At 34.3% G+C, this 14,330-nt stretch overlaps 1 protein-coding gene across 2 annotated transcripts in view; it reads right to left on the bottom strand.

Annotated features, from left to right (window-relative positions):
• The window catches only part of PTPN12 (protein tyrosine phosphatase non-receptor type 12), a 93,112-nt gene that overhangs the window by 44,380 nt on the left and 34,402 nt on the right, over positions 1-14,330 (bottom strand). The window contains exons 2-4 of one of the 2 annotated variants that reach the window (XM_087443126.1): positions 12,656-12,717; positions 11,961-12,069; positions 1,286-1,362 (exon numbers count right to left, since the gene is read on the bottom strand). Coding sequence is in view for 1 of the 2 variants with exons in the window: in XM_004439322.3 (XP_004439379.2) it covers positions 1,286-1,362; positions 11,961-12,069 (186 nt within the window). In the remaining variant the exon portion in view is untranslated. The remainder of the gene's footprint in view (positions 1-1,285; positions 1,363-11,960; positions 12,070-12,655; positions 12,718-14,330) is intronic. The other variant, XM_004439322.3, reaches the window with a different exon arrangement.

Below are 14,330 nucleotides of genomic sequence, written 5' to 3'. Positions count from 1 at the left end.
TAAAAATAATTATTTATTTAGGAATTAAAAACAGAAGCCCCAATACCTAGTCAACAAAACTGTAGCAGAAACATAAAAGCATGCTTTGATTCTAAAAACAATACTAAAACTAGCTAATAGTTCTTTCTTAGATTCTTCCATAGTTGCCTTCAATTATTTATTCAACTTAAAGTTTATTGAGCACCTACTATATACATGTTTCTAATAAAGCCAAGAATATGCCAAACAAGATAGTGTATTAAAATACTAAACCAGCACATAATTGAATCATACAATGAATCAGTGTTAAGTACAATTAAAAACTAGAACTTTTAAAAAACTTTCTTATAAAATAATATAAACATCAACAACATCTGAAACAGCAAACCATCTAAGTATTTTGTTTAACCTATTAGTTTTGGGTTTTGCCATGACTGCAATCACACTCACTTTGTTGAAGAAAGATCTTTTATTTGAAACCATGACTGTTCAATGCTGACAGAGATAATATTAATTTTACCACATAACTATTACCACCTTAATATCTGTCAACAAAATATTATATTAAAATATGTATAAATATCATATATAAAATAACTGAAATTATACTGTCATATAACCAGAAAAGTTCAAAAACACGGAATAATGGAAGTCGTTTTTTATTTAATCAAGTAGCAGTTTGAATCTATTCTCTATTGATAACTCTGTAAGAACTTGATTGCTTTTGATCAAAGAAGATCCCTAAAAAGTTATCTATATAAAGACTATATTTAATATTTGTATTTGGGTTGCCCCATAAAACATAGTGACAATTGCCAAAAGTTTTTAATCTAAATCTTTACCTTTTAATTTTAAATCAATATTACCCAGTAATTCCAGCCCTGGTAATTTATCTTAAGAAAGTATTCAAAAAAGTAACAATGTTCATTGCAATATTATCATCAATAAAAATTGGAAACAACCTATATGGTTCAACAACAGGGAATGACCATGTATTTCTGTGTACATAAACTCAAAGGGACAATTGAGAAGATGATTTAGCAATAGGTAAAGTGTTTATAAGCTTTCGATGTAAAAGAAGAAACAAAATAAAAAACTTTATCTCCACTATCATAAACTAAGCAAAATTTTGACGAATAAGGAGGCTAGAAGAAAAGCACATAAAAAATGTGTCAAGGCTGTGATTTTATTTTTATTTCTTTTGCTGTTGGTATCATGTTTAGGCAATTTAAAAAATTTTAATGAAACTAATATGTAGGAAAACATTAAGTATGTCAGAGAAACACACTTTAAAGTTAATACATACCTTAATAAAATTTGCATTGATATAATCTGAATCTTGAGAAGGAGTCTTTAAAGTCAACTTAACTCGGCTGTGATCAACTACAAGGAAAAAAAAAGGATTTCATAAATTATGTCCTGTTTGCAGACAGGTGTTTTCTAAGGAACCATAAGTAAGATTAAATAAATAACTAAAAATATTACTTTAAAAAACAATCAAAATTGACTCTAGGTATCAGCAGGGTAATTTCTAACATTGTATTGATGGGAAATAAGTCTTTAAAACAAAAATCTGATGATGTCAAGCTGTGTTTTAAAGTTGCAATCAGGAGCCAGCCCGGTGGCGCAAGTGGTTAAGTGCACGCGCTCCGCTGCAGCGACCCAGGGTTCGCAGGTTCAGATCCCGGGTGCACCGACGCACCGCCTGTCAAGCCTTGCTGTGGCGGCGTCCCATATAAAGTGGAGGAAGATGGGCACAATGTTAGCCCAGGGCCTGTCTTCCTCAGCAAAAAAAAGAGGAGGATTGGCAAATGTTAGCACAGGGCTGATCTTCCTCACAAAAAAAAAAAAGAAAAGAAAAAGTCGCAATCAGAATAATCTCAGGAGCTCTTTTAAAATACAAAAGATTTCCTGGGAATCATCTCAGATTTACTAGATAAGAGTCTGGGGTTTAAGTCGCTGCAGTTTTTAATAAGCATTCAACTACTGATACACAGGTTCATTTGCCAAAATTCTTATTAGGAATTCTAACTTTCATAGTTCACAAGAAATTATAAAAATTAAGTAAATTATGACAAATAAATGAATTAAGATGATGTATAAAAAGTGTTCAATATAGCACTTGGCCAACAATACCTATTATTAGGTAATGTCCACTTAGGGTAAAAACCAATCTTTACAATGAAGTCCAAAATGTAAATCTTACTAATTTTGTAAAATTACACAGTTTTATTTTTTAAATAAAAGTATTATGTATATGATTTTTAAAAATTAGATCTTAAAGAAAGATGTAAAATGAAAAGTAATCTTCCCTTGTCCTTGAATTCCAGGGTTCTCTCTTTCCCAAAAAAGATACTAAGTTTCTTTTTTCCTTTGAAAAGTAATTTTTATATATATACCTACATCACTTTGAAAAACTACACAAATGCAAGCACACTATACATGTTGTTCTGTACCTTGTTACTTTTCAGTTAACAAGATACCCTGGAACTCCTCCCAAAGCAAATACACATCTGTCTTATTCTTTTTAAAGTTACATGGGGCCGGCCCTGTGGCTTGGTGGTTAAGTGCGCGCACTGTGACGCTGGCGGCCCGGGTTCGGATCCCGGATGCGCATCGAGGCACCACTTCTCTGTCCATCCTGAGGCCGAGTCCCACGTGCAGCAACTAGAAGGGTGTGCAGCTATGGCATACAACTATCTACTGGGGCTTTGGGGGCAAAAAATAAAATAAATAAAATCTTTAAAGTTACATGGAATCCATTATATGATGTTTCACTATTTATTTAACCAGCTACATTACCGATGGGCCATTTTTTCCTATTAGAAACACTACCACAATGAACACTGCTGTACATGTATCTATTACCAGCATTGGTAGAGGATAAGTTCTTAGAGGAATTGCTACTTGCCTTCTAAAAAGTGTATACCAACTTACACAAGTGTTATTAGTAAAACTGACTGGGTGTTACCATACTTTTTAATAGCTGACACTATATGTCTATGTTTTCCTACTGATTTATATGAAATCTATGTAAAGAGAGAAAAATCAGCCCTTAGTGATAAGCAGTGCAAACAGTTTTTTCCAGCTTATGTTGATTTTTAAAAACTTTTTATTTAGAATTTTAGATTTACAGAAAAATTGCAAAAATAGTATAGAGAATTCCCATACATCCCTTACTCAGCTTCCCTTAATGTTATCTTACATAATCATAGCACAAGTTTCAAAAATAGAAAATTATCATTGCTACAATGCTATTAATTAAACAACTGAGTGTATACTAATATTATCAGTTTTTTAAAAAATATCTTTTTTCTCTTTCCAGGATTCCACATTACATTTAGTTACTATTTCTCCTTAGTCTCTTCCAATCTAAGAAGGTTCCTTTGATTGATCTTCTTTCTTATGGTTGGAATGAGGTTATGCATTTTGGGTAAGAACACCAGAGCATGATGATGTGCTCCTCTCAGTGAAAAGACACATCAAGGGGTTCAGGATGTCAGTATGTCATATTACTTGTGATGTTAACCTTGGTCCCTTGGTTAATATGGTGTTCGCTGGTGTCTTCACTGTAAAGTTACCATCTTTCCCTTTGTAGTTAATAAACATTTGGGGAAGATACTTTCTATGAAATCCTAAAATAGTAGGATTGCCTAATATTCATGGTCTCCAGATCAGAAAGGACCATAACATGCAACAGGGAAAATACCACTGTCATATTTCAGTCCTTTCTAATCCAGGGACAATGACTACTAAAGGCAATTAAAATACAAAAAGACAAATGCAGAAATGTTAATGGACATGAATAAACTTCTTAGCAAACTCCTAAAGGACAGCTAAAGAATAATTAATTTGCCAATGACCCAAATTTTATACATTATTACTAAAGCTCAGTTGTGCTGACATTATTATTTATTTTTGGTGAAATCTTCTTTGGAAATTTATAGGAAGAGATACGTAAGAAAGACATATAGCCTCCAGTTAAAATTATTTATCTCCTATGAAAAACTATATGCCAACAAATTGGACAATCTAGAAGAAATGGATAAATTCTTAGACTCATACAACCTCCCAAAACTGAACCAAAAAGAAATAGAGAATCTGAATACACCAATCACAAGTAAAGAGACTGAAACAGTAATCAAAAACCTCTCTCACAACAAAAGTTCAGGACCAGATGGCTTCTCTGGAGAATTCTACCAAATATTCCAAGAAGATTTAATATCTATCTTTCTCAAACTATTCCAAAAAATTGAGGAAGATGGAACACTTCCTAACACACTCTACAAGGCCAACATCACCCGGATCCCAAAGACAACACAAAGAAGGAAAATTACAGGCCCATATCCCTGATGAACATAGATACAAAAATCCTCAACAAAATGTTGGCTAACCGAATACAGCAATACATTAAAAGGATCATACACCATGATCAAGTGGGATTTATACCAGGGACACAGAGATAGTTCAACATCCGCAAATCAATCAGTGTGATAGACCACATTAACAAAACGAGGAATAAAAACCACATGATCACCTCAATAGACGCAGAGAAAGCATTTGACAAGATCCAACATCCATTTATGATAAAAACTTTCAATAAAATGAGTACAGAAGGAAAGCACCTCAACATAACAAAGGCCATATATGACAAACCCACAGCGAACATCATACTCAATGGGGAAAAATTGAAAGCCATCCCTCTGAGAACAGGAACAAGACTAGGGTGCCCACTCTCGCCACTCTTATTCAACATAGTAGTGGAGGTTTTGGCTGGAGCAATTAGGCAAGAAAAAGAAATAAAAGGAGTCTCAATAGGCAATGAAGAAGTGAAACTCCAGCTGTTTGCAGACGACATGATTTTACAGATAGAAAACCCTTAAGAATCCATCAGAAAACCATTAGAAATCAGAATATAATCCCATTTACAATCACAACAAAAAGAATAAAATACATAGGAATAAATTAACCAAGGAAGTGAAAGACGTATACAATGAAAACTATAGGACATTATTGAAAGAAACCGATGATGACATAAAGAAAGGGAAAGATATTCCGTGCACATGGATTTGAAGAACAAACATAGTTAAAACATCCATACTACCTAGAGCAATCTACAGATTCAATGCAATCCCAATCAGAATCCCAATAATATTCTTCACGGAAATAGAACAAAGAATCCTAAAATTCATATGGGGCAACAAAAGACCCCGAATAGCTAAAGCAGTCCTGAGAAAAAAGAACAAAGCTGGAGGCATCACAAATCGACTTCAAAATGTACTACTATAATAATCAAAACAGCATGGTACTGGTACAAAAACACACACACAGATCAATGGAACAGAATTGAAAGCCCAGAAACAAAACCATACATCTACAGACAGCTAATCTTCGACAAAGGAGCTAAGAACATACAATGGAGAAAGGAAAGTCTCTTCAATAAATGGTGCTGGGAAAACTGGAGAGAGCCACATGCAAAAGAATGAAAGTAGACCATTATCTTTCACCATACACAAAAATTAACTCAAAATGGATCAATAACATGAAGGTAAGACCTGAAACCATAAAGCTCCTAGAAGAAAATATAGGCAGTACACTCTTTGACATCAGCCTTAGAAGGATCTTTTCGAATACCATGTCTAATCAGCGAAGGAAAACAAAAGAAAAAATAAACTAGCGTGACTTCATCAGACTAAAGAGCTTCTGCAAGGCAAAGGAAACGAGGAACAAAACAAAAAGACAACACACCAACTGGGAGAAAATATTTGCAAATCATATATCTGACAAGGGGTTAATCTCCAAAATATATAAAGAACTCACACAACTGAGCAACAAACAAACAAACAACCCAATCAAAAAACGGGCAGAGGATATGAACAAACATTTTTCCAAAGAAGATACACAGGCGGCCAATAGGCACATGAAAAGATGTTCAACATCACTAATCATCAGGGAAATGCAAATCCAAATCACACTTAAACTTTACATCCATTAGAATGGCTATAATCACCAAGACAAAAAAGAACAAATGTGGGAGAGCATGTGGAGAAAAGGGAACCCTCATACACTGCTGGTGGGAATGCAAACTGTTGCAGCCACTACGGAAAACAGTACAGAGATTTCTCAAAAAATTAAACATAGAAATACCATATGACCCAACTATCCCACTACTGGGTGTTTATCCAAAGAACGGGAAATTAACAATCCAAAGAGGCTTACCCACAACTATGTTCATTGCAGCATTATTCACTATAGCCAAAAAGTGGAAGTAACCCAAGTGCCCATCGACTGATGATTGGATAAAAAAGATGTGGTATACAGATACAATGGAATATTACTCAACCATAAAAAAAGGACAAAATCATCCCATTTGCAACAACATGGATGGACCTTGAGGGTATTATGTTAAGTGAAATAAGCCAGACAGAGAAAGACAAACACAGCATGATCTCACTCATATGTGGAAGATAAACTAACACACGGACAAAGAGAAAACAGTTTAGTGGTTATCAGAGGGGAAAGGGGTTGGGGGGTGGGTACAAGGGGTGAAGGGGCACATTTATATGGTGACTGACAAATAATAATGTACAACTGGGCCGGCCCCGTGGCTTAGCGGTTAAGTGCTCGCTCTCGCTCTGCTGCTGGTGGCCCGGGTTTGGATCCAGGACGTGCACCGATGCACTGCTTCTCCGGCCATGCTGAGGCCGCGTCCCACATACAGCAACTAGAAGGATGTGCAGCTATGACATACAACTATCTACTGGGGCTTTGGGGGAAAAATAAATAAAATTATTAAAAAAATAAATAAATAAAAAAATAATGTACAACTGAAATCTCACAATGTTTTTTTTTTTTGTGAGGAAGATCAGCCCTGAGCTAACATCCATGCCAATCCTCCTCTTTTTGCTGATGAAGACCGGCCCTGAGCTAACATCTATTGCCAATCCTCCTCCTTTTTTCCCCTTTTTCTCCCCAAAGCCCCAGTAGATAGTTGTATGTCATAGTTGCACATCCTTCTAGTTGCTGTATGTGGGACGCTGCCTCAGCACAGCTGGACAAGCAGTGCATCGGTGCGCGCCCAGGATCCAAACCCGGGCTGCCAGTAGTGGAGCGCGTGCACTTAACCGCTAAGCGACGGCGCCAGCCCTGAAATTTCACAATGTTATAAACTATTACCACCTCAATAAAAAAAACGTTGCTTATAATAATTTTCATGGAACCATTAAAGAGTAGCAGCTATCTACCAAAATTATTTCTCTCTTTACCATGTTTCCAGGAAAGATAATGTTGACATGTTTATCAATGCTCTATTTCTTATTTCACTCCATTCTACACATCTTCTTCTAAACCATTTGGGATAAGGAAATAAACATACAAAAAACGCTATCCTTCTGGTTAATGAGAATAGAACATTCAGCAGTTAGGATAATGATGGTTAAGTAACTGTGCGAAGCTTCCTCTCACCACGTTTGCCAGTGATAAGGGGTCTCAATTAACTACCCTTATTCATGTGGCATATTAGCCTCTGTTCAAAGTATCTCAAAGGCAGAGACTTTGTACAGTTGTTGGTTTACCACTGGATCCTCAGTAAGTGTTTCCAGGGAATGTGACTCCAAATGAGAACAAATGATAGTCACGACTGGTGTCAGGCTACTACATGCAAGCTGGGAATTTATTTTTTAATTTTCTATGATGGAAAATTTTATAGCATACACAAAAATATAAGAGTATAATGAGTCCCTATATATCCATTACCCAGTTTCAATAATTATCAACATTTCTGCCAATCTTATTTCATCTATCTCTAATACAACAGCTAGGGGCTGGTGAAAGCTAATTAAAATACACGATTTCTAAGTCCCATATTCTGCAGTAAGTTTGATTCAGTGTGTTCAAGATGGGGCACAGAAATGGCTTTTTTAAACTCTAAAGCACAGGCAAATTTTGTAGTCACTGCTTTATACTATACAATCACAGTTGTCTATTAAGAATTTAAAAATCAATATTATGCTGCTTATGTAACACATCATCATGTGTATTTTAATATTCTTCATTAGTGCTCCTATTAAGCATAAATATGAGTAGAAAGAATTTAAAAATATCAAAGACATGAAACAATCATTCCTCTCCATGGTTTTGCTGACTGCCTCTACAATCCCTCAAGAGTCCAACTCCAAACAGATGAAACCAATATTCGCTACACAAGAGGGTCTTTAAAAAGCAGCAATTCTTTCCCCCTAAACAAACATCAACAACCTATGGCAACAAAAACAAAATATAAATACTGTCACCTCCAAGGAAACAGAAACCTCCTACTGACTAAATCCTAGGTCTGAGAAATGAAAGGATCTCCAAAATTAACATTAGAACTAGGCCAAGTACCCTGATCCATCACTTCTAAAGGCTAGCCAGCTCAGTTTTAGCCCTCTCAATGAAGCACAGGTCATCCTTGACACAAGAGTACCTAGAAGTTTTTTAATTCTCAGACCGGCCTCAGTGTTCTAGTATAAAATAAACCAAATCTCCAAGATAGCTCCAGAAAAACCTAACTGATATTTGAACAGTGATGAAACTACTTTTTTTTCTTTTTTTTTTTGTGAGGAAGATTAGCCCTGAGCTAACATCCGATGCCAATCCTCCTCTTTTTGCTGAGGAAGACTGGCCCTGGGCTAACATCCGTGCCCATTGTCCTCTACTTTATATGGGACGTCGCCACAGCATGGCTTGACAAACGGTGCGTCGGAGCGCACCCGGGATCCGAACCTGTGAACCCAACCTGTGAACCCTGGGCCGAGGAAGCAGAGCACACGCACTTAACCATTATGCCACCAGGCGGGCCCCTGATGAAACTACTTTTAATGGATTGAAAGCAAGGATGTCTACTCTTGCCACTTCAAGCCAACAGTATACTAGAGGTTCTAGCCAAAGCAATAAGGCAAAAGAGACATTTGGAATGGAAAGGAAGTAGTAAAACTGTCACTATTTGCAGATGACATATTCTGTATGTAAAAAAATCCTAAAGGATCCACAAAAAAAATACTAAACTAATAAATAAGTTAAAAAAATCAATATACAAATATGAATTGTATTTCTATATACTAGTAATAAAGAATTTGAAAATAATTCCATTCACAGTAGCATAAAGAATTGTTTTTTGAAAACCCAAATTCTAATTTTATTTTTTTTGTGTGCCAACCATGTAACAACGTACAGTAAACGATTTACAAACATTTTTCTTTAGCATAGAGAATTTTTTAAAAAAAGTAATACAAGACTTGTACGCTGAAAACCATAAAACATTGCTGAGAGAAAGTAAAGAAGGTCTAAATAAAGGGAGAGAGACATTCCATGTTCATAGATGAGAAAAGTTAATATGGTTTAAGATGGCAATTCGCCCCAAATTGATCTACAGATTCAACGCAATCCTTATAAAAACCCCAGTAGACGTTTTGCAGAAATTGACAAACTGATTCTACAATTTATATGGAAATGCAAGGGACCCAAAAGAACCATACCAATTAAAAAAAATAAGAACACAGTTGGAGGACTTACACTTCTTGCTTTTAAAACTTACTATAAAGTTACAGTAATCAAGACAGTGTGATACTAATTTAAGAATAAGTTAACGGAATAGAATTAAGAGTATGGAAATAAACCCTTACACTTATGGTGAACTGATTTCCAACAAAGATACCAAGGCAATTCAATGGAGAAAGGATAGCCTTTTCAACAAATGGTGCTGGAACAGTCCCACACACCCAAAGATCATTTCAGACCCTTACCTCACACCATATTAAAACATTAACTCAAAATGGATTATAGACTTAAATGTAGGAGCTAAAACTATGCTAAGAGCTAAAACTACAACACTTCCAGAAAAAAATGAGAAAACATGGTGGAAAATCTTTGTGACCTTGGATTAGGCAAAGAGTTCTTAGAACATCAAAAGCATGATCCAGAAAACTGATAAACTGGACTTTATCAAAATTAAAAGCTTGTAGATTTTAAAACACATCACTAAGAAAATGAAAAAAAAAACAAGGCATAAACAAGCCTATCTCACAGTTTTGTTGTGATGATTACGGCAAATAATCCACTTACTAGAGAAATTGGCAACCAATACAAATCAGGCCTTTTATTTTTCAGAGGGCCAGTTTAACAGCACACCACTGACCTTCTCCCTCTATCTCTATTTAAAATTGTAAAGTACCCCCCTTCTATGCTCAGCTTTCCCTGTGTGCCTCATTCCTACTATATTAATTTCAATAGCACTCATCACCCTATGACAGATCATATATGTTATTTGTATTTATTGTCCATCACCTTGACTAGAAGAAGCTTCTCAAGGGCAGAGATTTTTGCAGTTTGTTTTCTGCTGTATCCTCAGCACACTGTGTATGATCAAAGCTTTTTGTAAAATGAATGAAGGCAATACAACATACGAAAACAGAAACCTGGAGCTGTTTAAGATTCATTTCCCCAGATGACAGAAAAAGAAGGTGGAGAAACTGTCTCTTTTAAGAGTAGGTGCATTAATTCCAGGGCACAGTAAGAGTACTTCAAGATTATCTTGCTTAATAAAAACTGTCCAGAAACCCATACCATTCACTGTTCTGTGGTGGACTGGTATGGAAAGTAGAGTGTAGTTTCCAAAATGTGCTAGGTACATTTGTAAGCATTTTACATGTATTAACCTATCTGATGCTCAAAGTAATCCTAAAAAGTGTTATTATTTTAATCTCTATTTTACAGATGAGGAAATCAAGGCACAGAGAGGATGAGTCCAAAGGCATATACATACCAAGTGGAAGAACCAGGATTTCAACTTCCAGAGTTAGAACTCTTCATCATTATGCTATCCTGCCATTTAGTAATTCTGCTAATACTGGCCACCCACAGATCCCATAGCTGAGAATAAATGTGAACACCACAGAAAGATGAAGGATTAAATTTAGGCAAAGAAGACAATGAGAAACAGAGGGAAGGAGACAAGAGAGGGAGGCAGCAATATGAAAGAAGGATATCACAGAAGAAGAAAATTTCAGAAATAGGTCTGGTTAAAGGCATTGAAATAGTTAACAGAAAGGAATAAACACTGAAGAAACACTACCAAATCTGGCCATTAAAAAGTCATTGGGAACATTATCAAGGATATTTTAGAGAGAACAGGCTTTAAGAATGAATGAAAACTTGCCAATTATACCTCAATAAAGCTGGAAAAAAAAGGAAGAATGAGAGTTGAAGGAATGGTGTCATGGAACGTAGATATTTTAAGATACTTGAAGGGAAAGAGAAAGACTACTGGCAGCTTTAAGACAGCAGGTATGTTGGAAAGCTTTTATTTTATAAAATGGGGACACACTTAAGTATGCATGTTTTTAGAGTTAAAGGTATTTTGCCAGAAAACTATGCAATTTAAGAATATAACTATATTATTATTACTAGAATTTAATGCTATCAGTCTAAGGCATACTCTCAGAGATACATATTTAAACTTGGTTTAAATATGTATGGTTCATTTTCCATGCATAATTAATCAAAGTTCTTATTGCGAGTAGACAATAGATAAGAGTTGAATATTGTTAGCATTTTACAAAATTTATTCAATTATATTTACTGAATTATCTATTTATATAATTTTAACAAATTTTATTTTAACAAAGTAACTTCTTTGAACAGGAAGTCCACAAAAGATATTCTTACTTGGATTTTTCAGTATTTAAAGGTAAATTAGTATCAGAATAATTGTGATGCTTAAAGAAAAAAAATTAAACAACAATAAAAACAGCAACACAAAACTACTATCAGAAGGAAAAACAAGAAGCACAATTACAAATTATTATCTTGTAGGGTACCTTGAAAGGGAGGTTAATTGCTACCTCCTTAACAATCAAACACATTGGGAAGAATAAAGCTAGTTTAGGCTACAAAACTGCTAACTAGCATTTCCATTGGTTCAATTAAGGGCATTTCAAACTTACATGGCAGTATGTCCTTATATCTGTTCTTTTTTACATTTTCTTCTTTTTCTCCAGTAGCTGTGGGATAAATCTTTTCTGTTCTATATTTGGTAGACAATCTTCTTAATCGCTTAAAACACAAAAAAAGAAAATTCAAGTTTAGAAAAACATTAATATTTTCAAAATTTTAATGATTTAAAAATAGCTCTTCACTGAATTTTGCTAAACCCAGTTCCTTACAACTCATTTTCTTGTTTTTCTAAGCTCACAGTATTTCTCTACCCCTTAATAATTAACCCAAGGATAATTTATTTTTTAGTATAAGTGCAAACATAAGATTAACATTCCAGCAGTGAAAGAAAAGGGACATTAGAATAAAAGTAATTTTATTTAAAGAAACCATTAATAAACTGAGTCAAAATATTTAACTGAGTCCTTAATTTACTCAAGTAATTTTTGTATTTTAATTAAGGGTCCCAAAAGCTGTTTTAAAATCATGCCTAAAAGATTATGTATAAATTTCTTTATTTCTTCTCTCAATAAAGCTTGAGCACCCATGATGTGCCAGGCTCCTTCCAAGGCATAAGCTAATAATTACTTATAAGACATTGCAAAACAAAGTTCTTTCATATTGAATTGGAAATGTCCAACAAAGACCAATTCTGCTTATTCACTGCATTACAGAAGTGGTTTGTGAGTTAGTGACAAATTCTTACCACATATGGCAGTAGGGATGTTCTTCGGGCTGGAATATTTCTGCGTGTCAGTAATACACTTCCTGCTTTCAGAAGCACTGAAAGTCAGCATTGTGAATTGTTTAAATGCACTACTCAACTACATTGCTGAAATTTAATTTCAAAGGAGCCTACTTTCTTCCAGGCTTAAAGACATATTGAAGGCATTCTGGTTTTACTATTCAAAAAATTAAATACAAATGAAATGAAAGGGAAACCTGGTAATATTTAACTTTTTCACCATTTTATTTTTGCTACTTGCAATGCTAATATTTAAGTAACTAAAAATATTATGTCTATATTTGTAAAAATCACCGATAGAACTCTAATTCAAGATTCTTATTCTTGTTATACTTGAACACACAGCACTTGAAATAATCTTACAAACAGGCACTTACATATAGGGAGTCTTTTGTTTTTTCTTTAAAAACTACTAAACTTTATCATCACAATCTTAGAGACCTAAAACAGGAATATGCATTTTTTTCTTTATAATGAAAAGATTTACTAGAATCTTGTTTTGCATTGGCAAAATGCCCAAGTAAAATTCCCCACATTTATGATGTTATTTCCTGTGGTAATAAAGTTCTCCAAGTACATAAGTGTATTGGGGAAAAAATGTATTTAAAAGTAAATGGGCTATTGGTGAGGGTGTGGGAAAACCAGAACTTCGGTACAATGCTGGTAGAAAAGAACATCAGCACAATCTCTAAGAAGGGTAATCTGGCAATTACAAATACTCATAACCCCTTAACCCAGGAATTGTACTACAAATTTGTCCTCTAGATAAACCACACACCCGTGAAACAATGTATGTGCAAAGTTATTTTTTGCAGCATTGTTTATAACAGCAAAAGACTGCAAACAATCCAAAAAGTCTATTAATAGAGGACTGGCTAAAAAGATTTGTTTCATTCATACAATCTAATATAATATAGCTGAAAACAAATGAGGAAGCTCTTTATATATAGTGATATGGAAATCACTCGAAAATACATATTAAGTGTAAAAAGCAGGGGACAAAATAGTGTATAAAATACACCACTATTGACATTAAGAGGAATAAAAATATATTTGTATTTGCTTGTACATGTGCATAAAATATCTCTGGAAGAGAAACTATTAACAAAGGTTGTTATCTGTGGAGAAGAGAACCAAGTAGCTGTAGGAAATGGATAGGAAGGAAACATTACTATACGTCCTTTCCTACCTTTTGGATTATAGGAATGTATTGCCTATTCAAAAAATTAAATATTAAAAAAAAGTAAAGGGAAAGTAGAAAAGGTTGTTCATGATTTCATTACTCCACAATAACAAAGATCCAGTTACTTACATATACATCTTGCATATTTAATCATAATTTTTGTATTTTCTCTGCTCAAAGATTTTCATTTTCAGATATTTATAGTATCACTGCAGTACAAAATATTCTATGTAAATGTAACTTACAGAAGGGTATCAATCTAAATAGCTGTAGAAACGCAGGGGTAAAAGGAATGTAACTTAACCATCATTAAATATATATATATATAACTACAAAGAAAAGGGAAGAAGGGATGAATTTAAATATAAAATGTGAATGCAATTCTGGAATACCTGCTGCAATCACTCCAAGCATTTCTTCTTTTACATGATAAATTATGTTGAGAAATGTGCA

This window comes from Ceratotherium simum, chromosome 1, assembly GCF_057802395.1.
Source record: "Ceratotherium simum simum isolate JZ-2026a chromosome 1, ASM5780239v1, whole genome shotgun sequence".
Classification (NCBI taxonomy): domain Eukaryota; kingdom Metazoa; phylum Chordata; class Mammalia; order Perissodactyla; family Rhinocerotidae; genus Ceratotherium; species Ceratotherium simum.
The sequence above is the reverse complement of the archived record's forward strand: the minus strand, read 5'-3'. Positions and strand labels throughout refer to the sequence as shown.